The sequence below is a fragment of the Cynocephalus volans genome, chromosome 9 (genome assembly GCF_027409185.1).
Source record: "Cynocephalus volans isolate mCynVol1 chromosome 9, mCynVol1.pri, whole genome shotgun sequence".
In the NCBI taxonomy this organism is placed as follows: Eukaryota; Metazoa; Chordata; class Mammalia; order Dermoptera; family Cynocephalidae; genus Cynocephalus; species Cynocephalus volans.
The window spans coordinates 100,458,351-100,475,256 of NC_084468.1; the positions used below are offsets into that span (position 1 = coordinate 100,458,351).

The 16,906-nt window shown below is 35.3% G+C and overlaps 1 protein-coding gene across 1 annotated transcript in view; it reads right to left on the bottom strand.

Moving 5' to 3' along the window:
* Nucleotides 1–16,906, bottom strand: part of NDST4 (N-deacetylase and N-sulfotransferase 4) — a 245,096-nt gene that overhangs the window by 8,743 nt on the left and 219,447 nt on the right. Inside the window, exons 7-9 of the mRNA XM_063108440.1 lie at nt 11,082–11,178; nt 6,660–6,783; nt 4,577–4,751 (exon numbers count right to left, since the gene is read on the bottom strand). Coding sequence (XP_062964510.1) covers nt 4,577–4,751; nt 6,660–6,783; nt 11,082–11,178 — 396 coding nt within the window. The remainder of the gene's footprint in view (nt 1–4,576; nt 4,752–6,659; nt 6,784–11,081; nt 11,179–16,906) is intronic.

A 16,906-nucleotide genomic window follows, 5' to 3' on the forward strand; every position in this document is an offset into this window, starting at 1 on the left:
GGGGATAAAGGAGTTGTGTTGTGAGATATCTAGAAGTGAATACAAAGAAAATCTATTACAGGGTAAGGTTGGAAATATACTGGGGCTTGATACAATTGTGTAATATCAGGTCTCTGTGTGAGTAACAGGCCTTATGTGTGAGTTAGAAATTGAAATAACTAGAAAAGTAAAGATGAATAGGACATGGTGAATGGTTAGGGTAATTGAGTGGTAGATCAGTGGGACTTATAAAATGTTTGAAGTCCTCTCAGTATTGTTTATTTATTGATATTATTACATGTATACAGATTATACTGAGTATATAGAGATTATATAACTCAATGAACAAAATGTGTAGAAATTACGTAACTTGAATAAAGAATTATAACCATATTATCACTATGTGCATATTTATACAGTAATGCTAAAATTTCTATTTTAAGCAATGATAGTAGGGAATTGTTCTTAATTTGTTCTATATTGACATACACCTGTTTAGCACCAACTTTTATTTATATTCCTGCAACTAAGAAAGAAGATTAGCATAAAAATATGGCCAGGAAGTCATGAAAAGACATATTTTATGGAAAAAAATAGCCTTATTGCTCCTCTGTGAGGCCCATTATAAAAATGTGGGGTAGAAATTACAGTTGCAGGTGACATTTGTAGGAGTTTCTGAATTATACCCGCTGAGCTTTGGATTTATGGTATTTACTGAATAGACAGGACTAGCTAAGTAAAAGGCCACATTATTTTGAAATGTGGAGCAGTTTGGGGCCCTACTCTCAGCAATATGGCAATAAAAAGTATTATCAGAAAGAATAATTCCTTTCAAACCTGTATTTTCAAAGAATTTATTTGGAAAAGCAGGCCCAGAGAAGCTCCCACATTGTGTAGATTCTCTTTTATTTAAATGGTTTAATACATGTAGGAAAAAAAAAAAGACTCATTTAAATCTGCTCTAAGTAGTGACTAGTGACCATGCTTTCTGCCAGAAAAACGTCCAACATTTCTCCCAAATATTTGAATTCACAACTTTTAATTAAGGCTCAACATCTTAATGCTTTGGGCACAATTTTTAAAAATAAGTTTCTCTTACTTTGCAATATGAATTTTCATAAGGTGAGAAAGACTTATTTTTGTATCGTGGGAAATACTGACTCATGTGTTCTGATGGTAATGTATAAATTTAACTTCCAATGTAAGATTTCCATTTGGATCTCCAACTGCTTGCAATCCGAATTTGCACTGTCATATTTTTCTATCTGTCAGTATTTGTTTTCAGTAGCATGTACTTATTAAAGACATTTGAAAAGTCAAGAAAGAAAGAAAAAGTAAAAATCACTTATTGCACTCTTTAAAAATTTCCTTTAGTCTTTATTGTGGCATTAATTTCTATTTCTACATGCATTAAACATACACATACACAAAATGCATTCACACAGTTAGGATTTTGGTATAAATATACTGTTATCGCCATAAATTTAAGATCACCAACTTCAATTAGGCCATTATTGTTGTAGGCAATTTTACATTTCTGTGGCCAATTTTATTGCACCTCCACAAAGATTTACATTCCCTTTTTTCTCTCTTCAAGCTGCCTCCCCAAATGATTGCCCTTTTTATTGCTTTCATTCTCATCATATTAATTTGTCCCAGTTCTCAAAGGAAGGAGAGACTGTCATAGTCACTTCTGTTTGAATTTACCGGCATGCACATTTGCCCCTTCTTTTATCCCTCAAGTTTCAACTCAGGGGTTCTTAAACAGAGCCCCGTTGATGGAATCCAATGGGTCTGTAAAGTTGGATCATCAAAAAAAGGCCTATTTATTTTCAGCATCCTCTGAATGAAATTTAGAGCATTTCCTTTCATTGTGAATATAGACAATAGCCACAGTATTACTCCTGTGATATTATCACCAATAAAAATAAGTTATTTTTATATCATATTACAGGTGTGTCAGATATATTAAAATGTTGTTTATACTGACTGCTACTTCAAATTAGAATAATATTAGACTCAATATTAGAACTGGTTGATAATTTAATAAATAACAATTTGTTACTGATTGAGAAAGTATTTTTATAATTACGTTTTATAGTTATTTCCTTTTCAATTCTATGTATTTAATTTTATGCTTTTAAAGTATATTTCTGAAATGATGCCCGCAAGTTCCATCAGACTGCCAGAAGAGTCCCATCACAAAAAAGTTAAGATCTCTAGAAACAGAGGGAACGTTTCCCTCCCATCTAACCTGTTTCCTGTAGCGATCCTTTGCTAGATCTTCACAGGATTGATTTCCCATTACAGGATTGACTCTTCTGGACCTTTAATCTCTTTTTCTTCGAAAACTTTCCTTCTTAATTAAAATCACCACCATCACAGAACATGTCTTTCTCGACCCCACTTCAACTTCTATGTAACAAACTTATGTCTTGTTTTTCCCCCTTCAAAATAAAATGTCTTGAATCTTTGGTAAGTGCTGCCTCTATTTCTTCATCCCTACTTACTTATTCCTTGATCAAATCCATCTAGCTTTCTTCTTTTCACCCTGTTCCTAAGGGCTCCACTTCCACCCACATCTTTCAACTCAATGAAAATAATTCAGGTCTTGTTTTGCCTGATCGTCTGGTTTCTTAGCAGTTGTTTGATAATTCTGTCACCCCTTCCATTTGACAGCTCTCTTCCCTTGGTTTGGTGTTACTACACTCTTGGAGATTTTCTTCTACTCTGGATGTATTTTCTAGTCTCTCCTGCTATCTCATCCTGCTCTGAACTTTCCATCTCTAACCTGTCTCCTTAGGCAATTTCACCATTTTTGCGGCCATGGCTTCATGTCTTTGATTTACAAATTTCTGTCTCTAACCCAGACCTCTCCCCAGTATCAGGTAACTCTACTGTTCCTTTTGGTTAAGATAAGATTCCACATCACTTGCATATTTACCCTGCCCCCATCTCCTGTATCCTTCCTCAGTGCTTCTTTTTTCATGGAATATATGAACATCATCCAGTTGCCCAGGTCAGAAATTTGATTCATATTTGACACGGCTTCCTAAGTTCTGTTGATTTTAATCTCTAAACATTTTTTGATTTTTTAATATAAGGGTACTTCAAAAAGCTCACGGAAGTATTCATATTATATTTTAATTCTATTTGTCCACCAACTTTTTGAAGTACCCTCCTACTTCACTCAATTTCTGCTTACTATCTTTTGTCTACGCTACCTCTATTTCTCAGCAGGACTATTGGAATGATCTATAATTTGATTTCCCTGAATAGTCATCAGTCCTATTCCAACCCATTATTTAAATATCTATGATATATTGTTTTCTAAAAGGAAATCTGGTAGTCACACTGACTACCATTTCTCAAAGGCTTTCAATTACTCAAAAAATGTCAGCCCCATAGTTCCAGCCTCACTTGCCTCTCAGCCTCATCCCCCACAGTTCCCTACCTGGGGCTTTTCCCACTAGTCACATAGAATTTCTTCTAGCTCTTTAAATGTTCTTTGGTTCTTTATACCTAGTGCACTTTACATATAGTACCCCCTATTCCCCACCTTCCTTCTACCTCACTCAGTTAATACCTACTCATCCTTCAGTTTTAAGTCTAAATAAAGTTTATTTCCCCAGAGAATGCTCTCAGTGCACCTTTACATATTTTCTCACAGCACATTCACAACATCTAATTATATATTTTTATGATTATTTGATTATCTATTCATATATTAGAATGAACATAATATTTTAATTCTTATTTTATTGATTAAAACCATAATTAAATGTAGCTGCAGAATATTCCATTTTGGTGTGACACAAGTCCATATTGTTGAGCATTTACCTTTCCTTTAGTTGTTTCTATTTTTATAGATAGTACAGTGATGAACATAAATATTTGTTCATCCCTTTGCAGTTTTCTTTATGATCAATTCCAGAAAAGTAATCACGGCACAAAAGAATCTTTACATACCTCTTGATAACTATTGCCAAATGAGTTTTTAAGTAATATCCCTAATATATCCTTCCACTGGAATGCTTAAAAATCTTCATCACACTCTTGCCAGCAGACAGAAACATCATGATTTTTGTCAAGATATTAAATATAATTCACATTTTGTTGACCCCTAATGGGTTTGACCATTTTTCACATAAATTGTTGAACAGCATTGTGTGTGTGAGAGAGAGATGGTCTGTGTCTTTAACTCATTTTGCTCATTTTTCTACTGTGATTAATTTAGTACACATTTGGGGGAACTTTTTATAAATTAAGGGCACTAAGCTATTTATCATGTATATGTTAAAGATGCCCTAGATACTGACTTTTAATTTTGTTAGCTTTTGACAGACCAACATTTTACGTTTATATCGTTTAGGCAATCTATTAATTCTTTGATGTGTCATGTTTTTCTGTTATTTTACGCTCGAAAGTTCTTGCTCAATTTGATATGAATTAAACCTACAGCTCTTATTTCTCATAATTTTTTCAATGTTTTTACACTTGATTGTCCCATGCATCTAGGCTTTGTTTTGGTGATACACTATTGCCTATATTCAAGCTACAACTGCATGCTTTTAACCGCATTTTTCACTGCTCCTACCTGATACCAAGAGTATGCCCTGTCTGAAGGGTCGATGAGAATGGTGATGATCTTGGCTTTTGGGATGAGAGATGCAGCTCGCTTGGGAGCTTCTTCTGAATGGAAGTAATTAGCACTCTTTTCAAATAGAAAGTCACTTGTAATGTTGGGTGGAGTAGGGAAAAAGTTCATATACCTAAAGGCAGAGAAAGACAATTCATTAATGTGAAATTATGTTTCCTTGTCATACTCTGAATATGAAATAATTTGGACTTTTAGAATATTTATTTATACCAATTTCTAATTATTGTGCTATAATAGTGTAAACAGTGAATATTCTGTATACTTTGAATGTGAGAGAAAAATCAAAAAACTGTTGTTCTAATGACCCATTTTGGACAGGGGAAGGAGTGAGATGAATTGGTAGGTTGATGAGGAACAGAGGGAAAATACTGTATATTTGGGCTGATGTTTTGTACTATCAAAAGCCAAAACCAGAAATATTGTTCACCTCTGGCCAACAGCAAATTACATTATCTTGCTTAGCTAATATTTTTAAATGGTACATTTATATTTGCAAATTTGAAGGCAGAAATTTTTAAGGTGAGATTAAAGTTCATAAAACAGAAAGATGTGTAAGTCAGAATAGCTATAAAATACTAAACAGATTAGGGCATAGCTGCTCTCCACCTTTTTAACTTCTGCAAAATTTGTAGTGTATGTAGCAATGTGAACACATTATAGTCTATCTAGAGTAATTAAGGGGATATTTCCTGCCAGTTGATCCTGTGGTGTCTCTGTAGGTTCACTCCTCCATATGCCATCGGAACATTCCTCTGCATGTAGATTATGGAATCAATATGTTCTGAGGTTAATTCAGTGCAAGGCTTTAATTATGTGTGTAACCCTCCTTACAGCTCATCACTTCTCTAACCCTCAAATGTTCTAGATAAATAATGAGAGCAGTTAAGAATTCATATAAGACACTTATTTTCCTCTTTGACATTTGTTACTATGTTTTCCAAATGTGGAGTGGTAAAGAGTCTCATCTGCATTCCTGCTTAACAATTTGTGTTTCATTTGAGCTCACAGATAAGAGAAAATTGCTGTTCTGCTTTTATTAACTTGCATGCAATTCCAAAATTTACATAGCCTTTTAAAAGTAAGGTAGAATAGCAATATCCTAGATACAGAGTGGACATGTCTCTACTCATGATGGGAAGCCAGAGCTGCTCCTCAGCATTGCTCCTGCCTGACCCTATGCCTAGCTGTGTCTAAAAAAAATTGGTCTTTCATTAAGGACAGGCTCATGCATAATGATGACACAAAAATTACATGTTGCGGATGTGTACATTGCAGAGAATTTCCCTCAGGTGAGATTTGCCTTATATATCTGGGAAGTGGAAATTAAATTCAGGACCATATTTTCTTGGAACATTGGGAGGGAGCTAGAAAAAAATAACCAGAGTGAAGTTCATTTACAGTATCAGGCTTAATTTATTTTAGTTTATGAAAATATTGTGATTTTAAAATTTTTCATAATTTATCAAGTGGTAATAGATACTCTTTTATGCCTGTGTGTGACTAGAATTGATAAGGTTTTGGAAATGTTCTGTTATTATTTGCATGACAAATATCAGTCTATATTTTAATATGTAACATATGCAGTTTATGTGGTTAATGAAGATACATGTCAGAGTATAAAATAAAACAACCTACTGATTTATTTGTTTCCTCAAGCATCATTGTGAAGACAAATTATGTGTTTAGTAAAAAAAAAATTAGGTAGAGTAAAAGAATAATATGCTTAAAGAGAATTTTAAATATCCTTATGAATAATTCTGATGAAAAATATCCCATAATGTGTTTTATTCACTCATATTAATTTACCAGAAAAATATTATCATTATTGCACTGTCCAAATCAAATTATAGGCAACACTGATTAAACATATCATTATTATAAATTAATTTCTAATTCACTGTGGTAGAATTGAGCATAACAAATTTATTCTGTAATTATGCAGATGCCATGCATACATCTATAATTGCTCTGCAGTGATTGAGCATGTGTTAATAATGTACTTTTTTGTTATTTTTCTTACCAGTCAATTCCCTTGTGATAGTTGTTGCCGTTAAAGAACTGAACTTCTTCAAATGTTTTTGGGCTGGGGAGATTGCTGATGATGGAAGGGTGCATAAGAAGAAATAAATAAAGTGCAGTTGTTCCTATTATGAAAAAGAAAATAAAAGGTAATATGGCAATAAAAGAAGGGAAAAATATTATTTTAGCATATTTTTTGCTCAAAAAGTAATATTTATAAGACCAATTCTTTCCAATATCAAAATAATTTGTTAAAGTCAATTTGGTGCATTTCACATGACAACAATCTAAATGTTCTTTTATTAGTCTCTGTGATTCTATTTACCTAAATGCCTGATTTAATATTACTTCATAGCCAAAGTAAAGCAGATCAATGATCCAGCTAGGGGATAAATTCAGAAATCCTTGGTTCAATTTCCCTCCTAGAGTCAGGTGAGGGGCTAAAGCATCAAGGCAGAAGGTGTCTTTACTCTCTATTTCTGGAATCAGGCATAGTAACTGAACCTGGTGTGCCTTCAATTAACACTTCAAGTGAGATCAATTAAATCAAACTATTCAACAGATGTTACTCTGTGTATGGCCCTGCAGTAATGATTGGTGATAAATCTTGATAAGGAAAAACAAACTTGCTGACCTCAATAAACTTAAAGTTTATGAACAGACTTGGGTCAAGTACACAGGTAATTATGAAATAGTGAGACAGGTGCCATAATGACAGAAGACCAGAGTGCTCTTCCAACATATGAAAAAGTGTGTGATTTGGACTTGAAAAATCAGTGAGGGCTTCCAGGAGGAAGTATATTCTAAGGCCATTCCCAATCAAGTCTAATGACTGAGGGACTTGGCTAAACAGACTGGCTGACAGAATCCACTTAGTGTGCACACCACAGAAGCCTCAGATGCAATCTCTGAACCTGTTTTCCTCAAAGCCAGGCCAGAGACTGGGATCTACAGCAGAAAGGATTCAAGAAGTGACTGGATTGTCATAGCTCTCATAAATCAAGGCTTCTCTTCTTGATAACATCAACCCTCTTAAGACACATTGGACTGAGGAGGGTTTGTCAGATGTCTCAGCCCTAGGAGAGCTGGAGATGAATTGCACAGGTGGGCTGGCAGGACATTAACCACTGCAGCTGGGGACCTGATAGTGGAGAAGGTCAACGGAAAATTGGCATTTTGTTCTAATATGCATTAAGCTCATCCAAGTAAAGGCTACTTTGCTTTGAGTATTAATCAGATTGCCACCTGTTTAGATCCTCACAGCTTTATGTGAGTACCAAGGTTGAATATGAGTAGCTAAAGGAAAGTGACAACAGATCTAAGGGGACTAATCCCCTTGGATGGAAGACACATTAAAACATCTAGAATGGCTCATAGTTAAATAGGATGACAAAAGTTAATAAATGCTTGTATGAAGATTTAATTACTAATTTTAATAGACTTCTAAGAATTAACAAATATGGAATCAAATCATACAAACTCAGTGTTAAAAAAAAACTGAAGGAGACAGAACTGGTTAAGAACTGAATTAGAGGCAAGAGAAGAACTGAAGATCAGGAAGAAGGAATATCTCAAACACAATGAAAAACACAGATGTAAAAGTTATTAGGGATAAGAGCAGTCTTGAAGAACTGATCTGATTTGCTCCTGAAAATGATAGGAGTTCAAAAAAACAAAATGTGAGAATAGAAACAAAAATGTTTCAGAGTGAAGAAATGAATCAAAGATAGAGTAGTAGCTGGAAGGGAACATGAAACCCAGAAGTATTCTTGTTAGTACTTTTTAAGATGGAACTTAGATAAAAATGTTTAAATAATGATGAAAGTGAAGCATTAGAGAGAGAGAGAGGTTTCTGAGACACACAAGAGAGCTGAAAAAATTAATAGTTTAACATCCCTAAGGTGTTGAATGTGTATGGATCCAGGGCATGGATAAAGGAATATTTTTGAATTATTGCTGAATATCCTAAAATAGATACTTTATAACTTCACTCAGTAATGTGCAGAAATATTTAACCACCCCAATGGTCACAGAATTGTACCCAGATGTCCCCCGTGATACAGAAAGTCAAAGCCTTTATATTCTGAACCCTACACCTCCATGTCATCGGAAGCTGAAGGGACATCAGGGAGCATCTGACAGGAAGGAGAGAGAAAGCACTCACAACTGGGGACAGGAGGCATGTGGCTTGATATTCATATAATCAGCCATAAAAATTGGGCCCGCTACCTTGCAATGTATATGTTTTTATTATTATCTATGCTTTCATCTTCTCTTGTTATTCATTTTTATTTAATTTCTTTGTTATAAATATTTTGTGGAAGAAGAGGAAAAAGATCTCATACCTTGTAAGAACATAAGAGAAAATTTATTCTATTCTATATACAATCAACTTCTGTTTAGATTTAATGTACCAGGGTAAGTTAGCCAAATCATTCACAACAGGAACACTGATCTTCTTGATGTTTCAAACCAATGAATTATGCTCTTAGAATTATTGGACTAAATTTAATCCTATTACAAATCCTCTTTTATAACGATAATGCCAAAATATGACTGTGAATGATGCAGGATACATCTTTGTCCAAAGGATCACAGGACTTTGATTTAAACTTCAAGTGTCTGAAGTCCAGGACTACCATGATCACTGTCTGTTTCTCTTCTCCTGTCCTCATTCCCTGACCACTCTCAGCCAACAGGAATCTCTTCTAGGACTCAGCAATGGCAAAGTGAAATACCACCTCCCTGCATTCTCACATCCTAACAACTAAGAAAATAGGAGTTTGAGGACCACTTTTATATCTCATATTTATTGTAAGGGATGCATGTGCCAAGTTTAAGTTGTTTAAAGCCAACTTTGCATTTAGGACAGATTGTTAGCATTTATCTGGGACTGCCCTCCAGGGAATTTACAGTCTCAGACAGCAGTGGGAGTTTTGCCGACTGAAGCAATACGAAGAACAAAAATATGACTTCAGACCTCTATAATTGGATTTTAAGAATTATTACAACCATTTTCATATTAAAATAACATTTTCCTAGCACATAAAATATCATTTCACCCAATTTCTTTATTTTAACTTCTTATTTGTTTGTCTTGGGAAAGCCAAAACCAGCTAAAAGCTTTATCATTCCCATAGCAGTAGGTCAAATATTCAAATCTAAAGGTACAACTTATTGCCTTTGTAAATACAAACAACAAGAAGGAAAAATAGATTTATAGTTCCTAACCTGTAATTTTCTAGCATAACTAAGAAGTAATAATATTCAGTGACAAATGATAGAGGATATGTTTTTAAATTAAATTCTTAACATAATATTACAACACAAGAATGTTTTATTTCTTTAGTAGTAATTCCAGAGTTAGCACTGCTGTAAGGAAGTTGGCAGAAAATTAATGCACATTTTAAACAATAGAAAAAGTGATATATATGAAAATATAAGATGCTTTTTTCCTTTACTGCATGTGTGTTGACTTAATGTTATAATACAATTTATATTCCGAGAGGAAGAATAGATTTGAACAACCAATATCTAATAGTCTAGAAATTTTGCCTACAACCTTTAAAATGATCTACTTGCTTGTATTACAAATATCTTCATCTGGGCCATGTCTATTTATTGTGACTGTTTTGTGTTATGGTTTGTGCACTCATTGATGAAAATACTTCTAGTCAAGGTAGTGAATTCAAAATACAGAAACTCAATAAAAACTTTAATTAGTTGGGATATAAGCAAAGTGTATAAAACTGTCACATACTGAAGAAAGTATAAAATATTCTAATTGAAAGTGTCATCCCCTTGGTGAAATACTTTTACTCTCTTTTATTACATTCTTATACAGTTGTTTTTCAGCACATGAGAAAATACCACGAAAAAAATCCCTGATGGAACTCAGGTGTATCAGGATGTAAGTCTAAACAATAGTAATAGCTAATGATTATTCTTTAAAAACAAAATTATACATGTAAAATATTTGAAAGTAATAATGGTAGTGGCTCTGAAAATAATCAATTCAAGGCTGACATGCAGTGTAAAACAGTTTGAATTAGTCCAAAGCTCTTTTTATAACTTAATTCAGGAACGAATTAGGCAAAGTCACAAAAAGTAAGAATTAAAAGTCAGGTACCACAACTGTGACACATATACTCAAAGTTTTCAAAAATTTGACATGAATGTTGAACAGTTTTAAAATCTATAATAAAACAACTTAGTGCTTAAATCTAATTAATGGGCAAAATTAAGGTCCTCTTGAGGTTTTTGCCATTAAGATTATCCAGAGGATGAAAAGCAGTTCCAATAATGAACTTGCTCACATGTCTAAATATTTCTCATAGCAAAACGTAATCCAATAATGTCATATAACTATATTTTATAACAATAATTTTAAAAAGAATGTAAGAAGCCAACTGGCTATTCTTACCTGTTTTTTGTGGCCCAATTACGAGGAATTTTGGTAAGTGGTCACAAGTTTTCTCTCTGGACCAGATATCTTTGTGTCGTTTATCATCACATGGATTCTGCAAGAAGGATGAATAAGGAATCTTACTATGTAATGAACACCTGGCTCTGTTCGCTAACAATTGTTCAAAAGACAGGATCAAATTCTTGCCTAATACCCAAGAGCTAGGAATTAGACCATGCTCTGGTTCTCTGATTTCCACACCATTTCTTCATAAAGTGATTGGCACTCCCCTTACCTCCAGACTGGAGCTCAGCATCAAGTCAATCCTGCCATCATCATCTTCTGTGGTGGTTAGGTTCTAACCCGTGAGATACTACGATACTACTCGATTTGTGGGTTCATATTTCACATTTATATGTCAGAGGCCTGAACTTGTCTGCTCTAATCATTCCTTTTTTTTTTTTTTTCCTAGAGGCTGGAATGCCATCCTTGAACTCCAGTCTTGGCCAACTTTTCCTTTTCATTTCATACTATGTGCTATCTCTGCTACTCCAGCTACTACCACAGTTTGGCCACATCCCATAATCTGATAGCATCTAGATCAATATTTCTAGTTTCTATCTCCCTCTTGAGCTCTAGATCTATATTTTACATTGCATATGTTTCATTTCTGTATAGATGTGGTGAGGAAATTTCAGACCCAACATACCCAATGTATCCTTTTGTCCAATTTCATCACCATCTAACCTTCACCTCATGTTCCATTCTCCATTCCATTTCATTTGGTTGACTCAAATTTATCATCCAAATTGTGACACTTTTGAGAGTTAAAAAAGCCTTTAAAATGAAAATGATATAATCTTGAAATATTTACTGACTGCCAAATTGCTTTTATTATAGTATTGGTGATCTATACAATAATTACATTCAAAACTATTTTCCCAAACAAAATACATTAAAAAAAAAAACAAAAACATATACCTTGGGCATTAAAGCAATTATTTTTTACACCAAAAATTGATATAAGATGAAAATAATTTATGGTTCATATTTATGTACTTTAATCAGTTCTTTAGACACATATTTTTCTAATACCACATCTCTAAATTTCCCCTAAAGAATGATTGTTTTCAATATGATCTTATTATATTTTGCTTTTGCATAAAATTGTCTGCAATTCTTCTCAGAATTTTATTTCATGGTTAATAAATTTGAAAATGTTGACACTTTCAATTGACTCTTCTCTGTAGGCTACTATATTTTTAATTTGGGAAATATTTTCTCTATAGGGTTGAAATAAGTTTATTTTCAATTCTAATTTCTTTTCATATTGAAATGTCTAAATACTAGAGACCAAATATTTTCATAATTATTTTGTATTCAGTGCATCTTTGACAAATATTTTTTAAGATAACATTTGTCAAATGAGTTGTCTTTAACTATGATTCTTTTGACCATTTTGCCAAATATAGGTGCTGCAAAATTATAGACTTCTCAATATCATTCCATTCTAGCACAGAATATAACTTCATCCAATTAAAAATAGGAGATCCATCAAGAAGTGTTTACCCCAGTTGAATCTTAATTTCTAAAATTCAATTAAAAATGCCAAAATTGAGCACTTTATTTTATTTGACCTCTCATTACTCAGTTTGTTTCATCTCCTCCTTTTTCTTTGAGGCTGTTTAAAATAAGGGTAAAGGGCATTAAAAGAAAATATATTATTTAAATATATTTTTCTCATAATATTATTTAACAAATTTTAAAATATATGTAATGGATTGAACTGTGTCCCCCCAAACTCCCCAAAGCTTGAATTGTGTCCCCCAAGTTTTATGTATTAGAATCTTAGCCCAAGCTGTGACTGTTAAGAGGGTGGGAAATCCTATCATAGCAATTGAAAGGTGGAACTTTGAAGAGGTGATTGGATTGTAGGACCATGCAGTAGTGAATGGATTAAAAATGATATCAGGGGTGTGGTTCTGAGGGCTTTAAAGGAAGAGGAGAGTCTGTCATTCTCTCTCTCTCTGCTCTTACAATGTTAGACCCCTGGGTCACTGTTGCCACCATCAGATGGAATTTGGACTTCCCAGCCTCAGAAATTGTAAGCAATAAATTTCGTTTTCTTTATAAATTACCCAGTTCCAAGTATTTTGTTATAAGCAATGAAAATGGACAAATACGATATATCTGAAAAAAATATTTTCTCAAAATTGTATTTTAACATATTTTTTTTCAAAACTAATATCCTAAAGCCAATTCTCCTCAATGTCATTATATAGACTGAAGTGACCTGGACCATCCTGACATTCTGCAGAACCTAACGCTGGCCCACTATATTGATGACATGAGGTTAATTGGACTTGACAAACAACAAATGACAAATATTCTGGCTGCCTTGATAAGACAAAGTTTCAGGAACCTGCCAATCTTGAAGCTTTCAGAGGTTCAGACGTGGAGGACGCTGAAACATCCCGTCCATACTAAAGGGTGAGCTGTACTTTGCAAATTCTACTGCTAAGAAGGAAGCACCATGCTTTATAGGCCTCTTTGGGTCTTGGAGACAGCATATTATTGTACTAATGGAATATTACTCTGAATCATTTATGGGGCAATACGGAAAGTTTCTAGTTTTCAGTGGACAGACTAGTAGCCAGAGGTAAGATATGACAGACTAACAGGCAGTGATGAATAAATGGCATAGGACTAGTTGGCCAGGTTTCTTGAAAGAATAAGCTAGGAAGATTAGGGATGGTAAGTCTAAGGAACAGGCATGTGAGTAGACCTATGACGGTGACCAAAAAGTGTGTTGATCTTTGTATTGTACGTTAATGTACACCAGACAGCATCCAATGTAGAAGAGGCATGAACAACCAAGTGGATAGTATCATTCAGCCAGTTCCCATCATTCCCAAATGTTACCTAACCTGTCTTCTCAACTAGCCCAGTGCTGATGCAAAGGGCTCATGAATGGACTGGCCATGGTAGCAAAGATGGAAACCAAGCATAGGTCTCCTTCCCCCAAGTCTGCTCTAGTTACTGCCGCTGCTGAGTATCTGACCTGTTGGTAACAGAGACCACTTCTAAGTTCCAGAAATAGCATTATCCTGCCACTCAGTGGAAAATTGATTATACTAGACACTTCCATCCTGAAAAGGGCAATGATTCATCCAGATTCATTTGACACATGTTCAGAATATTCATTCACCTTCCCTGCCCATGTAACCTTAGCCATCACCAAGGACTCACAGTGTCTGGCTTATCGACATGTTATTTTACATAATATTGCTACAGATAAAGGGAACTGCTTTCTGGTAAAAGAAGTGTGGTAGGAGGCATATGGCCATAGGAGTCACTGGTCCTATCAACATACCCCACTGCAGTGGGTTGAATGACCCCCCAAAGTCACTGAAGCTTAATCCCCACTGTAACTGTCAAGGGTGGGAAATTCTACTATGGTAATTGAAAAGTGAGGCCTGGAAGAGGTGATTAGATCTTAAGGACTATGTCCTAGTGAATGGACTAATAATGGTGATCATGGGTGGGGTTCTGAGGGCATTACAAGGAGAGCCCATGAGCATCTCTCTCTCTCTCTCTGCTCTGCCATTTTGCCATGTGACAGCTTACATTCCTAAAGTCACCTTACCAGATGTGTTCCCTGGACTTTGGACTTCCCAGCCTCCAAAACTGTATAAAAAAATAAACAAATTTTGTTTTCTTAAAAATTACCCAGTTCTAGGTATTTTGTTATAAGCAACAGAAATGGACTAATACACCCACTATCCAGAAGTTGCTGGCCTGACAGAATGATGGAAAGCCCTCTTAAAAGATGCAGGTGAGGTACCAGTTTGGAGATACTGTGTGTTAATTAAATAAAATGCTATTAATTGGTGTGTGTCTCCAAAGTATAATATTGTTAAGCCTGGGAAGTAAGGAATAGATGCTGGACTGCATCTGTTCACTATCATTCCCAATGACCTACTTAGGAATTTGTGCTTTCCATCCCCACATCTTTAAGGTCTGTGATCTAGGAGTCCTAGTTCCCAGAACAGGATACCTCCACCAGGAGACATGGTAATAGGCTCACCAAACTGAAAGCAATAACTGCTGTCGATCACTCTGACTCCTTATGTCAGTAGACCAGCAGACACAGAAATGAATTGCCATCCTGGTAGAGGTAATTGACCCAGATCATAATGAAGTAGAATAGCTACTACATACTGAGAACAGAGAGAAATATCTTTGGCACTCCAATAATCTACTAGGTTACTTGCTGATACTTCCATTCCCTGTCTTAACTGTAAACAGGAAAGTACAGCAATAGTGGCCTGGTTAAGTGCTGAGTGGGCACCAGAACAGAATCCACCACAGTGTACTCCTTGCTTCATAAATTATCTTTATTCAGGCACAGGCTTTGTCTGTCAAAATTACTGGAGAAATTTACAAGAGGAGAGTGAGTGGGACAAACTATAGCAACTGCTACTGCATTGGTCTTGACTGTGCCTGAGCCATGAGGTGGGCCTTCCAGACCAGCAGAAGTGCTAGCCAAGGAGTGTGTGTATGGAGGGAGGTGGGGGACATCTGGAATAGAGAATGAGGTGGGAGAAAATAAACATTGGTTTCAGCTTTGGGACCAAATGCAGCAATGGGGTTTCAGTTTCTCATAATAACCCTCCTCTTATACGTTTCCCCAGGAATTATGCTCAGATAAAACTGTGCCTATTGGGTGAACATAATATAAGAAACAAGTGGGACTGAGGAGTAGACTGTAGTGAATGCTCTTTTCTCCACTGAAAAGATCCTCTTTTCAGGCTAGTGCAACCCCTCTACCCCACCCTCACCCCTAGCTCCCGAAACCCAGAAAACTGCTAATGGCCCCCCATGGGGAGTTGAGAATTGCCCTTGGCTGATAGGAGCCACCTATCTGGCAAGCGACACTTTGCATCCTCTCTCCCCCTTCAGGGGCTGACCCATCTCTGATGAATGACTGATGTGGGGGTGCAAAAGACTGACCTGCTGGCCTCAGGGTGAGACAATTTGTATGACTAGCTCTCTCCGTGCAGATCAGATCAAGGGTAGACTTTTCCCAAGACCACATCCTTATTCAGCTCTTTCCCCTTCTCTATCCCATTCCACATTTTTCTTTATATGTTTTTCCTGAAAGGATTTCCCCAATAAATCATTTGCAACAGAATCCCTATCTCAACTCTGCTTCTAGGTAGGTAACGACCTATGTTGGTGACCATTCACAATTTATCAAGTTAAAAGATACGCTTGATCCAAATGCATTTTCTATCCCAAGATCCCATTGGAACAAGAATGAAGAGCAGTATAAAAAGATCAGTAATGTATAAATACAACCACATTATGTTAGAATTTGTCTTGGAAAAGATTGGGTTATATACTTTGGATTTTTCCATGAGTTTACCTATACAAACTGTGACAAAAGGAGTTAATTACAAGCCAATACACTAGACTTTCCTTATAATTTTTACATAACTGAAATTCTACTTTAACTGGTGTCTCTATTTTCTGAAATCTTTTTTAAAAAGTATTTAATCTCAAATCTCGCAGTCTAGCTTTAGCTTAACTCTCTAACCATATTTTCACTGTGACAGAGAAGGCTAACCTTTCTTTCTGTGCTCCCTTTTGTCAGTTACTAACGGAACATCCTCTACTTTGCTTACAATACAAGTTCCCAGCTACATATAGTAACCAAAGCAGCATGGTACTAGCATAAAAACTAGTTGCATAGATGCACGGATCAATGGAACAGAGTAGACAACCCAGAAATCAGCTCACATATGTACATCCAATTGATCTTCGACAAAGGCAACAACAAC